Source organism: Saccopteryx leptura, chromosome 9, assembly GCF_036850995.1.
Source record: "Saccopteryx leptura isolate mSacLep1 chromosome 9, mSacLep1_pri_phased_curated, whole genome shotgun sequence".
In the NCBI taxonomy this organism is placed as follows: domain Eukaryota; kingdom Metazoa; phylum Chordata; class Mammalia; order Chiroptera; family Emballonuridae; genus Saccopteryx; species Saccopteryx leptura.
In genome coordinates, this window is record NC_089511.1 from 67,719,222 (window position 1) to 67,737,217 (window position 17,996).

The 17,996-nt window shown below is 37.6% G+C and overlaps 2 protein-coding genes across 5 annotated transcripts in view; one reads left to right on the forward strand and one right to left on the reverse strand.

Annotated features, from left to right (window-relative positions):
- Positions 1–17,996, reverse strand: part of CTNNA3 (catenin alpha 3) — a 2,003,993-nt gene that overhangs the window by 1,152,480 nt on the left and 833,517 nt on the right. The window lies entirely within an intron of this gene.
- Positions 13,051–17,996, forward strand: part of LRRTM3 (leucine rich repeat transmembrane neuronal 3) — a 178,719-nt gene continuing 173,773 nt past the window's right edge. Inside the window, exons 1-2 of the mRNA XM_066349273.1 lie at positions 13,051–13,566; positions 13,919–15,450. Coding sequence (XP_066205370.1) covers positions 13,563–13,566; positions 13,919–15,450 — 1,536 coding nt within the window. The 5' untranslated portion in view covers positions 13,051–13,562. The remainder of the gene's footprint in view (positions 13,567–13,918; positions 15,451–17,996) is intronic.

Here is a 17,996-nt window from a genome sequence, read left to right on the forward strand (position 1 = left end):
GAAGCATCAACTCCCATATGTGCCTTGACCAGGCAAGCCCAGGGTTTTGAACCGGCAACCTCAGCATTCCAGGTCGACGCTTTATCCACTGCGCCACCACAGGTCAGGCTGGATGAATCATTTTTATAATTTTTTTTTGAAAACATATAATTCATAATATATGACTAGAGTCAAGAAAGCTACAACTTATTTGCTTACTGGGGGGGGGGGGCACATTGTACAGAAACGTATTAAGGGGCTCCAGAAAGTAAAGACCATAAAGGTCATTAACAGTATGGAGACTGGTTTAAAGTCTTTAAGGAGAATAATAACTAACTGCCAGATTCCAATCATCACACCATAATCCAATAAAGTATCCCCCAAACCTCCAAATCCATTGGACCTCTACCCCCCAATGTGATATTATTTGGAGGTAGGACCTGGGGGAGGTAAGAAGTCATGAAGGTAGAGCCCAAAGGAGAGAGATGATGTCTGTCTCTGCTGTGTCAGGTTACAGCAAGAATGTGTCTATCTGAAAACCAGGAAGAGGGACCTCACCAAGAACCCACACATGTTGGTCCCTTGATCTCTGCCTTCCAGCTTTAAAATCTGTGAGAAATAAATTTCTATTGTGTAAGCTAACCAGTCTATGGTATTTGTTATATAATCAGCTTGAGCTAACACACTATTCTCATCTTCCAACTGAGAAGAGAAAAAGTATATTTTCTGGCAAATTCAAACATGAGAAGCTAGACCAAAGTATATGAGGCAAAGCAGTGAGCTTTAGGCCTAAAAAGAAAGAATTAAACGACAATGTGTATAATGAACTTGGGGACCTCTGCACCTTTCTCTGTCTTGTCTGTAGAATACTGGCACCCTCTACATTCAGTGCAGGAGATGGAAGGTCATCTCTGGGGGGAGAAACACTACATATACACACCTGGACATTCCTCAGTGAAAAGGCAAGCTCACTGTTTAATCTTGATACCACAAAATCCAAGCCAAAACCTTGCCCACACACAGGGGACCTTCTCTCAGCTTTTAGTGCCTTACTCATTAATCTGAATGAACCCACAAGAAACATAACAGTTAATAAAAACTTCCAACATGAAATCAGCCAAAAATAACTGATTCTGGCCTGACCTGTAGTGGTGCAGTGGATAAAGCATCGACCTGGAATACTGAGGTCAGCTGTTTGAAACCCTGGGCTTGCCTGCTCAAGGTTCATACAGGAAGCAATGACTACGACTTAATGTTTCCCATGACTCCCCAAAACTTCTTCCTCTAAAAATCAATAAATAAAATCTAAAAAAAAAATAACAGACTCTAAATTACCTCAAAGAAAATAGTGACATTGTAGCAAGCAATATATTACCAAAACATCTCATATAATATCCTCAGAGTGAGAAAAGATATTACATTTATAAATGTAAAGCAGTATGCTATGAAGAAGGAGAAAGGAGAACCAAAAAGAGTTCCTGGAATTAACAAACATGTTCGTCTACACAGGGGGCGTGAGAGGGACAGTGGTTGGCAAAGCTTTTCTGTAAATTCACACATAGTACACACTGGGAGGTTAGAGGCCTTACAGCCCTAAACTGTGCCACTACAGGGTGAAAGCACACGCAGAGAATATGTAAATGAGTGAGCAAATACGTTCCTTTATTTACAAAAACTTAGCTTTATTTACACCACTTGACCCAACAGTATCACTTATTTTCAGATAGTTTGCTGACATCTAATCCAAATTTAAAAAAAGAAAGAAACAAATAAATAAATAAAATCTTGTGACAAAGCTGAAATGTCACCTAAAAGTAAGTTAAAAAAAAAAAAGGCAAAGAAAAAAAGGAAAGTAGGAAAGATGAAAAAAAACAACAAAGAACAAAGAATCAATCCCAAAAGTCCAAAATCTGTCCAATAAAAGTTCAGAGAACATAGAAAATGGGAGAGGTAATTTTAAGAAAAGGTAAGTTTTCACAAAACTGAAGGATACAATTCTTCAAATTTAAAAGGTCTGCTAACTACCCAGCAAAAAAATAAAAAAAAGAGAAATAAAATTTCCCCAAACAAAATATATCTTTGTACAATATCCAAATATCAAGGAAAATAAAGTATTGTAAAAGTTCCCAGAGAGAAAAGAACAATAGATTACACAAAGAAGCGGGAATCAGAATAGCACTTGATTCTCAACAGCAGGAGTGGGTGTGTGAAGGCAGTGGAACCATGGCTTAAAGCTTCTGAGGAAAAATGATTAACAGTTGTGAATTACATATACAACCAATTTATTAATCAATAAAGACAAAAAGATTCAGACATAATATTTGTTTCACATGCACCTTTTCTTAGCAATCTACTAGTGGATGTACTTCAACAAAATGGTGGTAAACTAAGAAAAAAAATATATGGCATCCAAGAAACTGGGCTGACCACAACTGACGAATGGTGAGGGGCTATGAGATTAACAGCTATCGTCGGCTATTGGACCAGAGAAATGGAATGCTGCAGAAAAAAATCAATTGGCTGCATTGATTAGAAAAATTAAGCACTTGACAAACCTTTTAAAACATTGGGGAGCCCTGGCCAGTTGGCTCAGTGGTAGAGCGTCAGCCTGGCGTGTAGGAGTCCCGGGTTTGATTCCCAGCCAGGGCACATAGGAGAAGCGCCCATCTGCTTCTCCACCCCTCCCCCTCTCCTTCCTCTCTGTCTCTCTCTTCCCCTCCCGTAGCCAAGGCTCTATGGGAGCAAAGTTGGCCTGGGCGCTGGGCAGAGCATCGCCCCCTGGTGGGCGTGCCGGGTGGATCCCGGTCGGGCGCATCCCAGTCGGGCGCATGCAGGAGTCTGTCTGACTGCCTCCCTGTTTCCAACTTCAGAAAAATACAAAACACAAACAAACAAACAAAAAAGCATTGGGGAAAATATCTAATACTAGGTACAAACAAAACTAAGCAATTTTGAGAGAGAGAGAACAATTCTTAATTGCAAAAAAAAAAAAGGTTAAGTGAAAATGGAAACATAATCTAGTACCCCACTTAAGCCAGTAGCATCATTGTTTGCGCAATCATCTTGTTATATTCTATTTCATACTATATTAACATCGATGTTGAAACTGAGAAAGAGTATACTATATCTTCAGTTAAAATAGCAAAAATAAAACTATCAACAATGTTCGGAAATATTATGAGACGGAAATAAAGAGTGATTGATGAAGAAGCTAAGGAGAAGTAGGTAAGGATGTTTTAAATATAAATTTTCTCTTATTTGTTTTTCAAATTATATACATAGAATTCTGTTCTCAGGCCCTGGCTGGTTGGCTCAGAAGTAGAGCGTCGGCCTGGCATGCAGGAGTCCCAGGTTCAATTCCCGGCCAGGGCACACAGGAGAAGTGCCCATCTGCTTCTCCACCCCTCCCCCTCTCCTTCCTCTCTGTCTCTCTCTTCCCCTCCCGCAGCCAGGGCTCCATTGGAGCAAAGTTGGCCCGGGTGCTGAGGATGGCTCTGTGGCCTCTGCCTCAGGCACTAGAATGGCTCTAGTTGCAACAGAGCAACACCCCAGATGGGCAGAGCATCGCCCCCTGGTGGGCATGCCAGGTGGATCCCGGTCGGGCGCATGCGGGAGTCTGTCTGACTGCCTCCCTGTTTCCAACTTCAGAAAAAAAAAAAGAAAAGAAAAAATTCTGTTCTCTATGATTCCTTAATATTTTCTATTTCTCAGAGTTACCCATTAAATTTTAAGTTCACCATGCAAGCTAATTCTATAAGCCATTATCGATTAATACCATAAAATTTATTTGTTGATAAATAGAAAAAAATACCAAAAAAATATCACCATAAGCTCTAGGGACAAAAACAAACAAACTAACAAACAAACATAAAAAAATGGAAGAAAAATCACTAAGGAAAAGGTAAGGAGGCACTTGGAGGAAAAACTTCTCTTTTTATTGTATGTGTGAAATTCGTGTGGGAACATTGGGCTTATTGTGTGACATGATGATGAGGCCTGCAACAGTCCTTGAATGGGTGGCATCACATCTGATGGAGCCAATATTCCTGGTGCCAACCTCCAATCAGAAAACTGGATCTCAAAGCCAGCTTTGTGAAGACTCATTTTATCAGTCATGTTTCTACATTTGTTCTCTGTGTTATCTCTTAAATTGTTTTTAAGATTTTATTTATTCATTTTAGAGAGGAGAGAGAGAAAAGGGGTGGAGTAGCAGAAAGCATCAACTCCCATATGTGCCCTGATTGGGCAAGCCTTGGGTTTCGAATTGGTGACCTCAGCATTCCAGGTCGACGCTTTATCCACTGCGCCACCACAGGTCAGGCTCTCTTAAGTTTTTAATTCCTCCAATTTTTAAAAAATTTGTTTCAACTTTCAGCTCTGCTACTTGCTCCACAAAGAGAGTATGTCTGCTGTTGGGCCGAAGTGTCATAGCAGGGAGCTGCCACTGCCTGAAGCCACCGTAAAGGTCTCTGTGGTGATCAATAAACATCTCAGAGAAAGATTCTGTTTGAGAGGGCAGAGTCATATGCGTTGCTTCCTACTTGCTCTCAATGTGAAGTCCTTAGAAAGGGATTTTCTGACCACTCTATCGATCTGTCACTAGTCCTCATCCTCCGTTATTTCTCTCCATTGCACTTATCTCTAGTCAACATTGTAATGTGTGTCTAAGATGTTTATTTTTTATCTCACCAACTAGAATGCAAGTCCTCCGATGGTATGCACTTTGTTTCCTTCATTGCTGTATCTCCAGCACCAACAATAGTATATGGGCTTGGCAAATACTCATTGAATAAAAAAATACTCAACCTAGTACCAGCTAAAGAAAATTTATTGTTATTAAGGACCTGTGGCATTTGTTTTTAAGGACTAAGTCAATTTCTGCCTAAATCACAATATTGCCACATGGGGGCTCTGCTGTTAGCCATAGAAAATTTCCTAAGCATTCCCCCACACTATTAAGGGAACCATTTTCCAATAAAGATTAAGCATTAATATAGAAAAGAGTTCTTCAGCCCAGTTAAAGAGTCCCCAAATAAACTGATATATTTTATTGTAAAATAAGGACCCTTAGGCTCCTATTCTACAGGGCAAACCCATGCAAGGTTTCTCTTCCCTCAGAACTATAATATCTCTTAGGTTTGCAGCATAAAATAAAATAATCAGACATTGTTTCAGAAACGAAAATAGAACTAAGCAATGGAACATTATGTGTTTTTTTTTAATCCAAATTAAGATTTCTATTATCTTCCCCTGCCTGGTGGATGGGGAATTTAATTCTTAATGCTGATACCTTTGTCAGAAAGGCAAACTAAAAAATAGACTCCTGTACCCAGTTGAAACTATTATACATAATGCTTTAAGTATAAAGAAAATGCTACAGACTTAATATTTGTGTTTCCTCACTAGCTCCACAATTCATTTGTTGAACCCTAATCCTCAATATGATGGTATTTAGAGGTGGGGCCTTTGGGAGGTGATTAGATCATGTTGGCAGAGTCCTCCTCACAGGGGCAGTGCCTTATAAAAGAGGTGCCTGAGAGCTCCTTTGCCCCTAATGCCATGTGAAGTTGCAGAGAGAAGAGGGCTGACTAAAAACCAGAAAGCAGGCCCTCACTAGACATGGCATCTGCCAGCTTCTTGATCTCAGCTTCCCAGTCCCCAAAACAGTGAGAAATAAACTTCTGTTGTTTATATTCTGTTGTAACAGACCAAATGGACTAGAACAGAATTGTTTCTTTAAAATATTTTTGTTACATCAGAATATATGTGAAATATAGCAAAATGTTTATTATGATACCATTTAAACAATATTGACTTTATATTCAAAGCACCACCATCCATGTGAAGTAGAACATCAAATATTAAGGTGCAGAATTGGTGAAGGGACTTTTATCTAAAATTTCTTTGTTCTACTGGGAGAAATAAAAAGAAATTTGGTAATATATACAGGAGTATAAATTTTATAGTGTGACCCTGGTACCACATTTCTTCATGGAATTTGCTCTAAATGAAAAGCTAGAAAGGGGATTTTTCTCAATACAAACAACTACATATGAATTCTCATTGCTGTTCTTTTGACAGGAATTTTTTTAGCTTTTGTTGTAAGAGTACCTCAATGTCAATACAAAAATTAGCAGGTATGTTTAACAAGAAATATCAAATAATTGCTTTTGCCGAATATAGGCAAAAAGGCAAGTGTAATAGGAAGTGAAGAACAGAAATACTGGTAAATATAAAAGTTAAACCATCACAGACTCACGGCACATGAATATTAATCCCTGTTCCCAAACTTGCCGGTTGAGCCCATTACTCAAGTCTCTGGTAGCATTAAAACTGCAATGTACATATTTTCCTCCAAACTCTAATAAATCTCTTAGTATTCAAACTTTCTGCAAGTCTTGAATTTGCTACCAAGAGTAGACAGGTACCCCAAGTATTTATCTGGGGCTGGATATCCTGCTTAAATTAATGAATGGACTCAACATATATGCTATTAAAACCGACTCTTTACAAGTTAAAGAAGACAAAGTGAAGCAATCAACCAAATGTAGAACATGGAACAAGCTACAATCCAAATGACTTGCTATCTCCCAACAAATCCATGGCATTAAAGAAATTAAAGAGACTTACTTCAGAAACATGAAAACCAAATGCAAGATTTGGGCTTTGCTTAGATCTTGACTATAAACCAACTTGAAGGGTTTAGTATTAATTTTCTTAGATATAATAATGCTGGATGGTTAAATTAAGTCTTTAATGGTTAGAGCTGCATAGTAAATATATATCTGGCTAAAGTAACATGATTTCTGAGATTTGATTTTAAAATATTCCAAAAAAATATTTATGTGGGTACGAGGTAGAAATGGCTAAAATTAGTGAAATATTGAACATTGTTAAGTTGATGCTATTTATACTATTTTCTCTATGTTTTTTGAGTGCTTTTAAATTTTCACTAAAAAACCCCAAAACAGTTATTTCCTCAAAGTCATGTAGTCTTTTCAGTCTTCAGAAGATGACTTCTAAGTGTTACACTTTAAGTTTTCTTTTGCCTACCCCAAATTTAGCTGAGGGCTACCTCTGCAGAAAGTGACAGTGAGAAATGCAATAAAACCTGAGAATATGGATTGCAGGTTTTATGCAGCATAAATATATCTCCAAGTGAGGAAGAAAGAGATGTGCTGGGTAATCTTGTAAGGTCTCATTTATTTGAATTTGGCTTGTTCCGGTAAGACACTGAGAAACCATTTTAATGATCAGACCTGGAACTTTATTTATCTATTATTTAAGTCAAAGATGTTCACTAAGAATCATATGTGACCAGATAGGGTTTTTATTGGAATCCTTGAAGCAAGCAGATGGAAACCAAGAATATTTCAGATATGTGCTAATGCTCTGATGAAAGATCAGGATATAATTACAAATGTACAAATGCATATGAGTATTCTAACCAACTGGAAATAAGAAATGATTTCCATAGCTGTAGGAAACTCTATGTTATCATTTTGACAACCTTATTACATGAGAGAATAACTGAGTCTAAAACACTAAGCTCTTTACAATATCTAGATCAAATGCATTTATTGGTGAAAGCACTTTATGAGCTAGAACTCAGAATGTCAATGATGTATGCCATATAATTAATTGTTATTAAAACCATAGTAAAAAGGAAATAATGAGAAAATTTTAAATAATATTAGTAAATTTTGACTTTTCTCTTGGTCAGGCTAGTGACCCTTGATATATATGTTCATTCTAGTATATGTCCATGACCAGACAACCTTGACGCAATCAGAGGAATAATCATTTTCTCAGAGTAACTGATTCCAGAAATATTTTATAGCACTTCATAGTCTCCAAATGATTTACATGTGAATTAGAAAAGTTGATCCTAAGTAAGCCTTAGAGATTCATAACACAGGTTTTATGAGTTCCATTTTGCAGATAAGCAAACTGAGACACTGGGAAGTTTGGCCGTAATCAGTTCCAAATTCTAAATGTCAACTGATATATGCAATAAAAAGTATATTGCATTCTCTAAATTATTTTACAAAGACATTTTGGATTTAGCAAAGTTATTTTCTAGAATTCTCAGGCCACATGTTCCCATAGTTGCTCTTTATGTAATTTTCAATTTCCAGCAAAACTCTCAGTACCATTGTCCTCCCAGCGCACATGCAAACATGTTGCCTCTGTCTGCCATCTGAATAGTCATTTATGTTGCTGTTGTTTAGTGGCTAATTTTGCTAATCACTTTATAAAATATTTTAAAATACATCATGGTGCTTTAAAGCCTAATATCAAGATGTTTTCAAAAATTAAAGTCTAATACAACTGAAGAAAAATGAGCCAAATTCAGATATTTCAAATGTGTTGAACTCTTGATCTTAATCCCAATACTTGACCCATGGAAGCAGTGAATGGCATCACCAATCCCTCCAGTTGCTCAGCTCATGAAACTACTTTTGCACTGACCACTCCTCAAATATATTTAATGTTAACAACCTCATCTCCTTCAAGGTTTTACTCAAGCCACTTTCTTAGTAGTCCTAATCATCCTATTTAAAATTGCAATCCACCTCACTCTTTGCACTCCCAATCTTCCCTTTCTTTCTTAATTTTCTTTTTTCTATAGTACAGATGACCTAATAATATACAAGTTATATTTGTTACTGTCTATCTTACCCCATTAGATTGTAATGCTTAGAGCTTTGTTTTGTACGCTGATGTATTCCAAGTGTCTGAAACAGTGTCTAGCACACAGTTGGTACCAAAACTGTGTATTTTTAGATAAATGAAATCTCTGATGCCAACCCAGAGTTAAAATATTGGTATATCCGCTTTAGCCTGATTTTCCAAGTTTATATTTGGCAGTTAATTTTCATATTGGTCTGAAATTTGGCTTTATGCACTGAGATTGAATTTATTTACCCAATTTAAACAAAACAATTAAGCTATTTGAAGTACTATAAGTGTAATAAAAAAAATCTTTGGATACATGACACTACATTTTAAATTGAGTAAATCTTTAGGGCCCCAGATTCATTGGAGAAATTTAATGTGTTAGGTAGTTTCTATTTTTTTCTATATGTTGTATTAAGTGCAAACAAATTTGCTAAATACATAATGTACTGTAATTTTGCTTCTGTTGAAAGGCAAATCAGAAATAATCATTTTGATTTAGTCAATGAATAAATGGAAGATAAACTATGAAAAGTACACCAGCAAATTACTAACATCTTTTAGAATACAGGGTGGGGCAAAAGTAGGTTTATAGTTGTTCTTATGGAAAATAATATAATAATTAGTAAGTATAATATCAGAATAAACTCTGTACTTCATGTACTCACAACTGTAAAACCATTTTTGCCTCATTCTGTGTAAGATGTTTTTATTTTCTTTTGAGAAACTATTCTGTTTTGGGAGTAATTTCTGCACTCTCAAATACTCAGTCTGGCTTAGAATTGCATTATTTTATCTTGGATATCTTTCTACTAGCCTCATGATGGTCTTCCTCTTCAGGTACTTCATTACCTTGACCCAGGACAGACCTGGTAATGATGCCGGTTTAAGGACTCCTGCCAAGGTAGGAGCCACACAAAGTGCCTGAAATCAGATACGCTCCAAGCCTGTCTACTAATCATTCTGAGGAAAAGACCAAAGTCAGTATTAAGAAGAAATATCAATTATGAGACCTAAAGAGTGAATGGAAGTCTGAACTATGGAGGAAGATAAGACCAGAAGTCAAGATACCAGAACAATGTTTGAGAACTAAGGGCAAGGTATGTAGCACAGCAGGGAATGTTATTCACCCTAAATCACCCAAGAGTCCTCCCCAAAAAAGCAAAATGAGAGAATTACATTCTCAGTGAGTTAATCTGTAGTTAATCTGTGCTCCAGTCATCAGGGAATGAGAAAAGAATAAGAAGAACAAAGTTGATAGGACCTTCACCCTTCCTAGAGTGGCCCTGTGCAGCTATTAGGCAAAACAGATATCTTTTTTTTTTTTTTTTTTTTTTTCATTTTTCCGAAGCTGGAAACGGGGAGGCAGTCAGACTCCACATGCACCTGACTGGGATCCACCCAGCACGCCCTCCAGGGGGCGATGCTTTGCCCCTCTGGGGCATCACTCTGTTGAGTCCAGAGCCATTGTAGCGCCTGAGGCAGAGGCCACAGAGCCATACCCAGCCCCCTGGACCGTCTCTGCTCCAATGGAGCCTTGGCTGCAGGAGGGGAAGAGAGAGACAGAGAGGAAGGAGAGGGGGAGGGGTGGAGAAGCAGATGGGCGCCTCTCCTGTGTGCCCTGGCTGGGAATTGAACCCGGGACTCTTTCACGCCAGGCCGACGCTCTACCGCTGAGCCAACCGGCCAGGGCCAAAACAGATATCTTGATGGTTACTATCCGTGGAGAAGCAGGGGAAGTGAGAAGAGAAATCAGAGGTTTTCAAACAACAGAAATATAAGAGAGGAATTATAAATATTATTCCCTTTAGTCTTTTTTAATAGACACAAATTATCAATCCCCATTAGGGATGTTAGATGATAAAAGTTGTAATATGCCAAAGGCAACATTCAAAAGTGTATTCACCATTCTCATAAAATCTATGGTGTCACTATGTAGATGAGTTATCTACATAAAAAGTCAAGACCACTTGCTCAACATCTAGAAGTTTCTACTTTCCAGTTTCTCCTTTTTTCACACACATTCTTTAAAAAGTCTTTCTCCAAAATCATATCCAAGCTCACTGGCTGAGGAACTCTGCAGGGAGCAATACATGTAAACAAGACTAGCATTATATTACCAGCTTATCCTAAATCAAATGTACTTGTAACCTCCATAAATATGTATTTATTCAATAAATACTTATTGAGCATCTGTAATGTGCCAAGTGCTGTTCTAAGTATTAGAAAAACTAAAATAGACAAAACAATGCTTTTATCACCATAGAAGTTATATCACAATGTCACAAGTTTGTATATCATCTCTTTCTACTAGGAGAAAATTTATTATTTATTATTATTCCCTTAAGCACATTTCTTCAACCTAATTGTCCACCAGAGACTTGAAAAGCACAGCCTCTTCTACCCCCTTGAATGAGAATTGGGGGACAGATTGGGAATTTTGTTTTTTTAACAAGCTCTCTAGGGTTTTATATGCATTCATAGCATTTTGGGTGGAACTACTGCTCTATTAATAGCATACCATCTGAGAAGCCAGTGCTTTTCATTGGACTATATCGGTGGGACCCCTTATGATTTTTATGACTAACTTTTACTACACTTCTCATCCTTAGATAATATAAAAGCTCTCTGAGATTTTTCACAGTTAATTCACCTAGTGAAGACTAACAAGGCAAACTTTTAAATGTATGCCATTTATTTTTTAAACAAAATGTTTTCTTCTGTGGGGCAAATGTTAGCATATTTTGCTTTGGGGAAGAAAATAATCAAATATTAATTATGTATGGTCTGTAGAATCAAAAGAGTCATTTTAAAGATAAAGTGGAGATAATGGAGATTTAGGATGTTTTCTTATCAAAGAAGGCAAGCCTGAGAGAAACTCAGAAATCCATTGTGAACAATATAAAACCTATTCATTAAAGTAGTTCTTTATGAGTTAATGACAATCAGCATAGACAATATTTAATACTACAAAACATGAAGTATCAGTTGATATTTAAATGAAGTTAATATTCAAATAATAGCTAATGCAGGCTTATTTCATGCCACATGTTATTCTTGTTACTTTAAAGACATTAAAATGACCTAATTATCAACCCTCTATTTAATTACCATGTCCATTCTGTAGATGAGAAAATTGAGACCTAGAGAAGAAAAGAAAGGAACTTACTAACAGGTGTATGGCTGGTAAATTTTAGCCAGGATTTGAACTTAAGTGCAAAAATCCCATGTTCTTTAATGACTACATTAAACTGACCTTCCTTAATTTTTATAATACTTCTTTAAAAGATTTATACCCCAAAATAGTTTATACAAACTTCTAGGAAGCAAAAATTTTTTTAATTTATTTTTTTGTTTTTACCACAGCTTTCCTGCCCTGATGCTTCAATTAGGCTAATTTTTATTTGTTATTTTTAAATGAAGGTAACAAGATTGTTGAAGCAGGATCATCTAGTTGTTAGAAGTTCAAGAATAACAGAGATATCATTCTGAATCTCAGTTCTGCCACTCGCTTGCTATTTGACCTTGAGCAAGTTACTGCTCTAAGTCTCAGTTTCCTCATCTTTAAAAATGAAAGTTATAATGGGACATACATCATATACTACTTAAAGATAAAACAAGATAGCACATTCAAAGCTATTAGAATGTGCTCAGTAAATTTTATTAGTGTAATAAATGGCAGAAGCAACAATAAACTGAACCTTATGATCTCTTGATTCTTCTACTCACACTAAAAATGGTTTATTTCTCTTCTAATTAAGAACAGTGACAAAAACCAAAACAACAAACCAAGCCACAAGCCATTAAACCAATGATATATTTTGGGGAAAAGTTATTGGACACATGCATTTATATGTCGTTAATTATCTCATTTATTCCAAAATGTATGTGTTCCAGCATTCAGAGACCTCCTTGCATAATATAATCACTGTGATTCCAAGAGGTCAAATGGGCAGGCAGTTAATGCTTCTCTATAAAAAGCTCAATAATTCATTTTCTAAATCTCAGTTCAAAGCCTACATTGAGGTTAAGAAAAATTGACATTTGGTCTGTGAACTTAATGTCAAGCTCCAGAAAAACTCTGGGCAGCACATGTTTAGCGATTAAGTGGACGCAGACAATAAAGACGTTGCCAAATTGTAAAACAAGACTTGGAAATTACAGAAAATGTTGCTAGTTATTGATTATGGTGACCATTCAGTTCTTATTGAGCTACCCAAAACAATCATTCATTTTCTAACAGAGAGCCTGCTCATTTGCAAGATAAAAAAGAGGCATTTCTGCACATGCCCATAATGTTCTTCACCACTGGGGGCAGCTTTACATAAGACTGCATTCACTGAAACCCAAGCAACAGTCCGAGCAGCTTTCAGAATGACAGTCTGCAGAAGTGAGCTGAGCGTGTGCGCGGTACGGGGCTCTCCTGCTTTCTGGGCTCCAACGCAGCTCTGTGGCTGAACTGGGTGCTCACCACCAGAAATGCTGGGATACGGAATACAGATGTGGCAGCTCAGGTAGCCCCCCGTTGCCTGGAGGAATACACCATGCTTTCTGATAAGAAGAAACTGTAGAAGCCAGTTTTTTTTTTTTTTTTAACTACCCCCCCTCAAAAAAAAATACTGTAAAGATGCAAAAACGTACCATCCATGAAGATCCTATTACCTAGGAAGATTTTGATGTTTTGCTGCAAATGCGGAGTTGGGATTTATTTGTTCTTGAAGTGTTCTGCGTGGCTGGTAAAGAATAATGTTCCAAAATCGGTCCATCTCCCAAGGGGTCCAATTCTTCTTCCTGGGTATCAGCGAGCCTTGACTCACTACAGTGCAACTGACAGGGGCTGCCATGCAAGTGGCCCCCTAAGCCAAAGCAAAAGACCTAAGGACGACCTTTGAACAATACAAAGGATGGGTATGTTTTGTCATTTTTCTTCTTTCCTTCTTAAGAAAACAAAACAAAAACAAAAAAAATCCTCTAGTCTGTATATTACTTCTGCTTTAATTATTGTAGAGATTACCTGGCTCTGATCTAAGACTATAAATTCAATTGCTTTAGTAAACATGTTTCTTGTTTAACTATTTAAAAAAAAAAACCTAAAGACAATTAATTCTCTTTAAATGACAAGGAGATGATTATTTGATGTTAAATATTGTTATCTATATTTAATTTTTTTTAAAAAAAAATACATGCCTGTTCTTGCTTGATTAAAAATAAATGAATTCTTTTTTGGGGGGATAACTTTCTAAGTTGTTTTTATTTTCAGGTTTCAATGTAATTAGGCTACTGAGCGGATCAGCTGTAGCACTGGTTATAGCCCCCACTGTCTTACTGACAATGCTTTCTTCTGCTGAACGAGGATGCCCTAAGGGCTGTAGGTGTGAAGGCAAAATGGTATATTGTGAATCTCAGAAATTACAGGAGATACCCTCAAGTATATCTGCTGGTTGCTTAGGTCTGTCCCTGCGCTATAACAGCCTTCAAAAACTTAAGTACAATCAATTTAAAGGGCTCAACCAGCTCACATGGCTGTACCTTGACCATAACCATATCAGCAATATTGATGAGAATGCTTTTAATGGAATACGCAGACTCAAAGAGTTGATTCTGAGTTCCAACAGAATCTCCTATTTTCTCAACAATACCTTCAGACCTGTAACAAATTTACGGAACTTGGACCTGTCCTATAATCAGCTGCATTCTCTGGGATCTGAACAGTTCCGGGGCTTGAGGAAGCTGCTGAGTTTACATTTAAGGTCTAACTCCTTGAGAACCATCCCTGTGCGAATATTCCAAGACTGTCGCAACCTGGAACTTTTGGACCTGGGATATAACCGGATCCGAAGTTTAGCCAGGAATGTCTTTGCTGGCATGATCAGACTCAAAGAACTTCACCTGGAGCACAATCAATTTTCTAAACTCAACCTGGCCCTTTTTCCGAGGCTGGTAAGCCTTCAGAACCTGTATTTGCAGTGGAATAAAATCAGTGTCATAGGACAGACCATGTCCTGGACCTGGAGCTCATTACAAAGGCTTGATTTATCAGGCAATGAGATTGAAGCCTTTAGTGGACCTAGTGTTTTCCAGTGTGTCCCGAATCTGCAGCGCCTCAACCTGGATTCCAACAAGCTCACATTTATTGGTCAAGAGATTTTGGATTCTTGGATATCCCTCAATGACATCAGTCTTGCCGGGAATATATGGGAATGCAGCAGAAACATCTGTTCCCTGGTAAACTGGCTGAAAAGTTTCAAAGGTCTGAGGGAGAATACAATTATCTGTGCCAGTCCCAAAGAGCTGCAAGGGGTCAATGTGATAGACGCAGTGAAGAACTACAGCATCTGTGGCAAAAGTACCACGGAGAGATTTGATCTGGCCAGGGCTCTCCCCAAGCCCACATTCAAGCCCAAGCTCCCCAGGCCGAAGCACGAGAGCAAACCCCCCGTGCCCCCCACGGTGGGGGCCACGGAGCCCGGCCCAGAGACAGATGCTGACACCGAGCACATCTCTTTCCATAAAATCATCGCAGGGAGCGTGGCCCTTTTCCTGTCGGTGCTTGTCATCCTGCTCGTTATCTACGTGTCGTGGAAGCGGTACCCTGCCAGCATGAAGCAGCTGCAGCAGCGCTCCCTCATGCGAAGGCACAGGAAAAAGAAGAGACAGTCCTTGAAGCAAATGACTCCCAGCACCCAGGAATTTTATGTAGATTACAAACCCACCAACACGGAGACCAGCGAGATGCTGCTGAATGGCACGGGACCCTGCACCTATAACAAATCAGGCTCCAGGGAGTGCGAGGTATGAACCATTGTGATAAAAGCGCTCTTAAAAGCTGGGAAATAAGTGGTGCTTTATTGAACTCCGGTGACTATAAAAGGGAACGTGATGCCCCCCTCCCATTCCCTTTCCCTCTCTCTTGGCTGGCAAGGTCCTCCCCTGTCCGTTTGAGTACATTCATAATACTGGTCATTTTCCTCTCATACATAGTGAACCCATTGAAATTGAAATAGCACAATCCATGTGAAGCTTGAACTCTGCTATACTGCCATGCCTATTGTATACGACCCTTTATTGATTCCATTAATGTCACACTTGTTTTCAGATAAAAACTTCTTTTACAGTGAATCCCCCATATCTGCTGTTATTCCAGTAGAACCCGATTTGCAGTTCCAGGGGGTTTGCAGTTTACTGGCAAATCAAGGAAAAAGTGAATGAGCTCAGGTACTTGGACCTTGAACTGATTTCGGGAAAACGCTTGACAACAGCAGCATTTACAGGCAGAGCGTTAAAACAATGCTGGGCTTTAAAAAGAAAATTGCAGGAAACTATCAAAGATGGTGCTGGGTTAAAGCAGCGCCAGGAGCAGTGTTCAGAGGTGTCTGAATTATGATAACGGAAGTCTTGGGAAAAGTATTGAAGGGTTAAAATGCTGCAAGCAGACAACTGCAAAATGTGAGATGATAAAAATATAAAGTTTTAGACTTTGAAGCCTTGCCTCTGAAACCCATCCCTGTAAAATCAGATGAGAGGTTACCCTTTCAATTTCTTCTAATCTCTACATTTTCAAAATAAGTGAATTCACTTAATAGCCAAGAAGCAAATTTGAGGAGGCAAATTTCTCCACTGCTCTTCATGTTCGAGAGTTTTCAGAGATGAGGCTTGCAAATGGGAAGGCAGCTAGCTCACTATATGCATGAGGCTGGGAGCTTAGCAGAATTTCTCATTCCAGCTCTTTTAAGGACCCTAACGTAATGAGTAGAATCATTAGCTTTCTCTGTTCTTCTGTTTGGGATATTTCAGGCTATCCTGTTGTGTTCCATTATATGTCCTGCACACACTAGTCCTCTAATGACTGACACTTCATTCAGAGGTGTCAAAAGAACACATTCCAAGACAGGCTTTCTACCAACAGCCTCATTAAAAAGAATGATTTGATAACACCTTAATAAATGTATAAAATAAATTTTAGAGGAAAAAAGACCAACCCTATGGCACTTGTCTTTGCTTTCTATTGCTGACATTTACAGTGTCTCCATGTTCATCTGTATTGTGAATTCATCCACCAGTATGATTCTGTACAGACCCTGTTGGCAATGTGCAAGCTGCATGCATGCTTTTATGTCATAGGTGAAAGTTTATTGACTGCAGCACAAATATCACAGCTTCTGTATTTAAGTAACTTCGAGCACAGTTCATTAAGATTTTAGAAAAATGTCTTTAGTCTGTATTCTCTTTCCTCCTCCAAAATGAACAATTCAGTTACAGGAGTAAAAATCAGGACGTGCAACAGTAAATCTGTTTCGTTTAATTGGTCTTGCCAAACCATGTCCCTGTTCTTTCAAAACAGAATTGCTGCAGCAAAAAAGAAAAAGTGAATGGCTATTTTTACCAGCATTTTTATAGAGTCTGTGGGCTTTTCACATGCTGAGAGGCAAAAATCTAAAGGCAAGTCACCATGAAATATAATTGCAAGGAAGCCAGATTATAAAAATACTATTTTTGTAAGCAATAAAGAAAAAAACAATGTTTAAAGTGGACTTTGGTTTTAATTAAACCTTAAAATAGATGGCAGTTCAGAAAAGCATCATAGCTACAATATATTTACCCATGAATAATTGTTGACTATACATTTATTAATGGCAAGTTGTCACAGATTCCCACTTGATTAATAATGCAGATACTTCCTTACAGTATTATGAACTGGATGACTGAACCTACTGTGATGTTTTTCACTGAAGCTGTAATTTTACATTTTTCATAAAATGTTAGTAAATATTCCACCTAAAAAAGCTACTTCCTTTGATCAGACTCATTTTTATCTGTACTAAAGATGATTGTATTAATTAAATGCAGTGTTAAAGCGAAACAGCCCATTTCTATTCTTTGACATGAACTTCTGCCTTATTTGTCATGGATACCAAATAAATTTAAGCAAGTCACATTTATACTTATGTTTTTGAATTCTTGGCAAATTCTCAATGCTGTGGTACTACTAGTATATATAAAAATATATTTATTGTATTGAAAAGCGTTTCTAAACTTCAAAGCCACTGGTATATAAGATTAAATGAACGACCAACATTTTAAAGGCTAGTCATTTTTTAAATGTGTGACTTTAACTCCTTACAAATTTAATAATGAATAAGAACCAAAAGAACATTCCTTAGATAGTGAAACTTATTATGATACAGGACATGAAATTATAAAATGATAATAATAATAAAAATCTTTTCCCTTTTGGGGGAATGAGGCTTCTCTAGTTCTTAGTATCTTCTAAGAACTAGAAGATACTAGTTAATGTAAAAAAAATCCTTTTTACATAAATATGAAATTCTTGGACATGG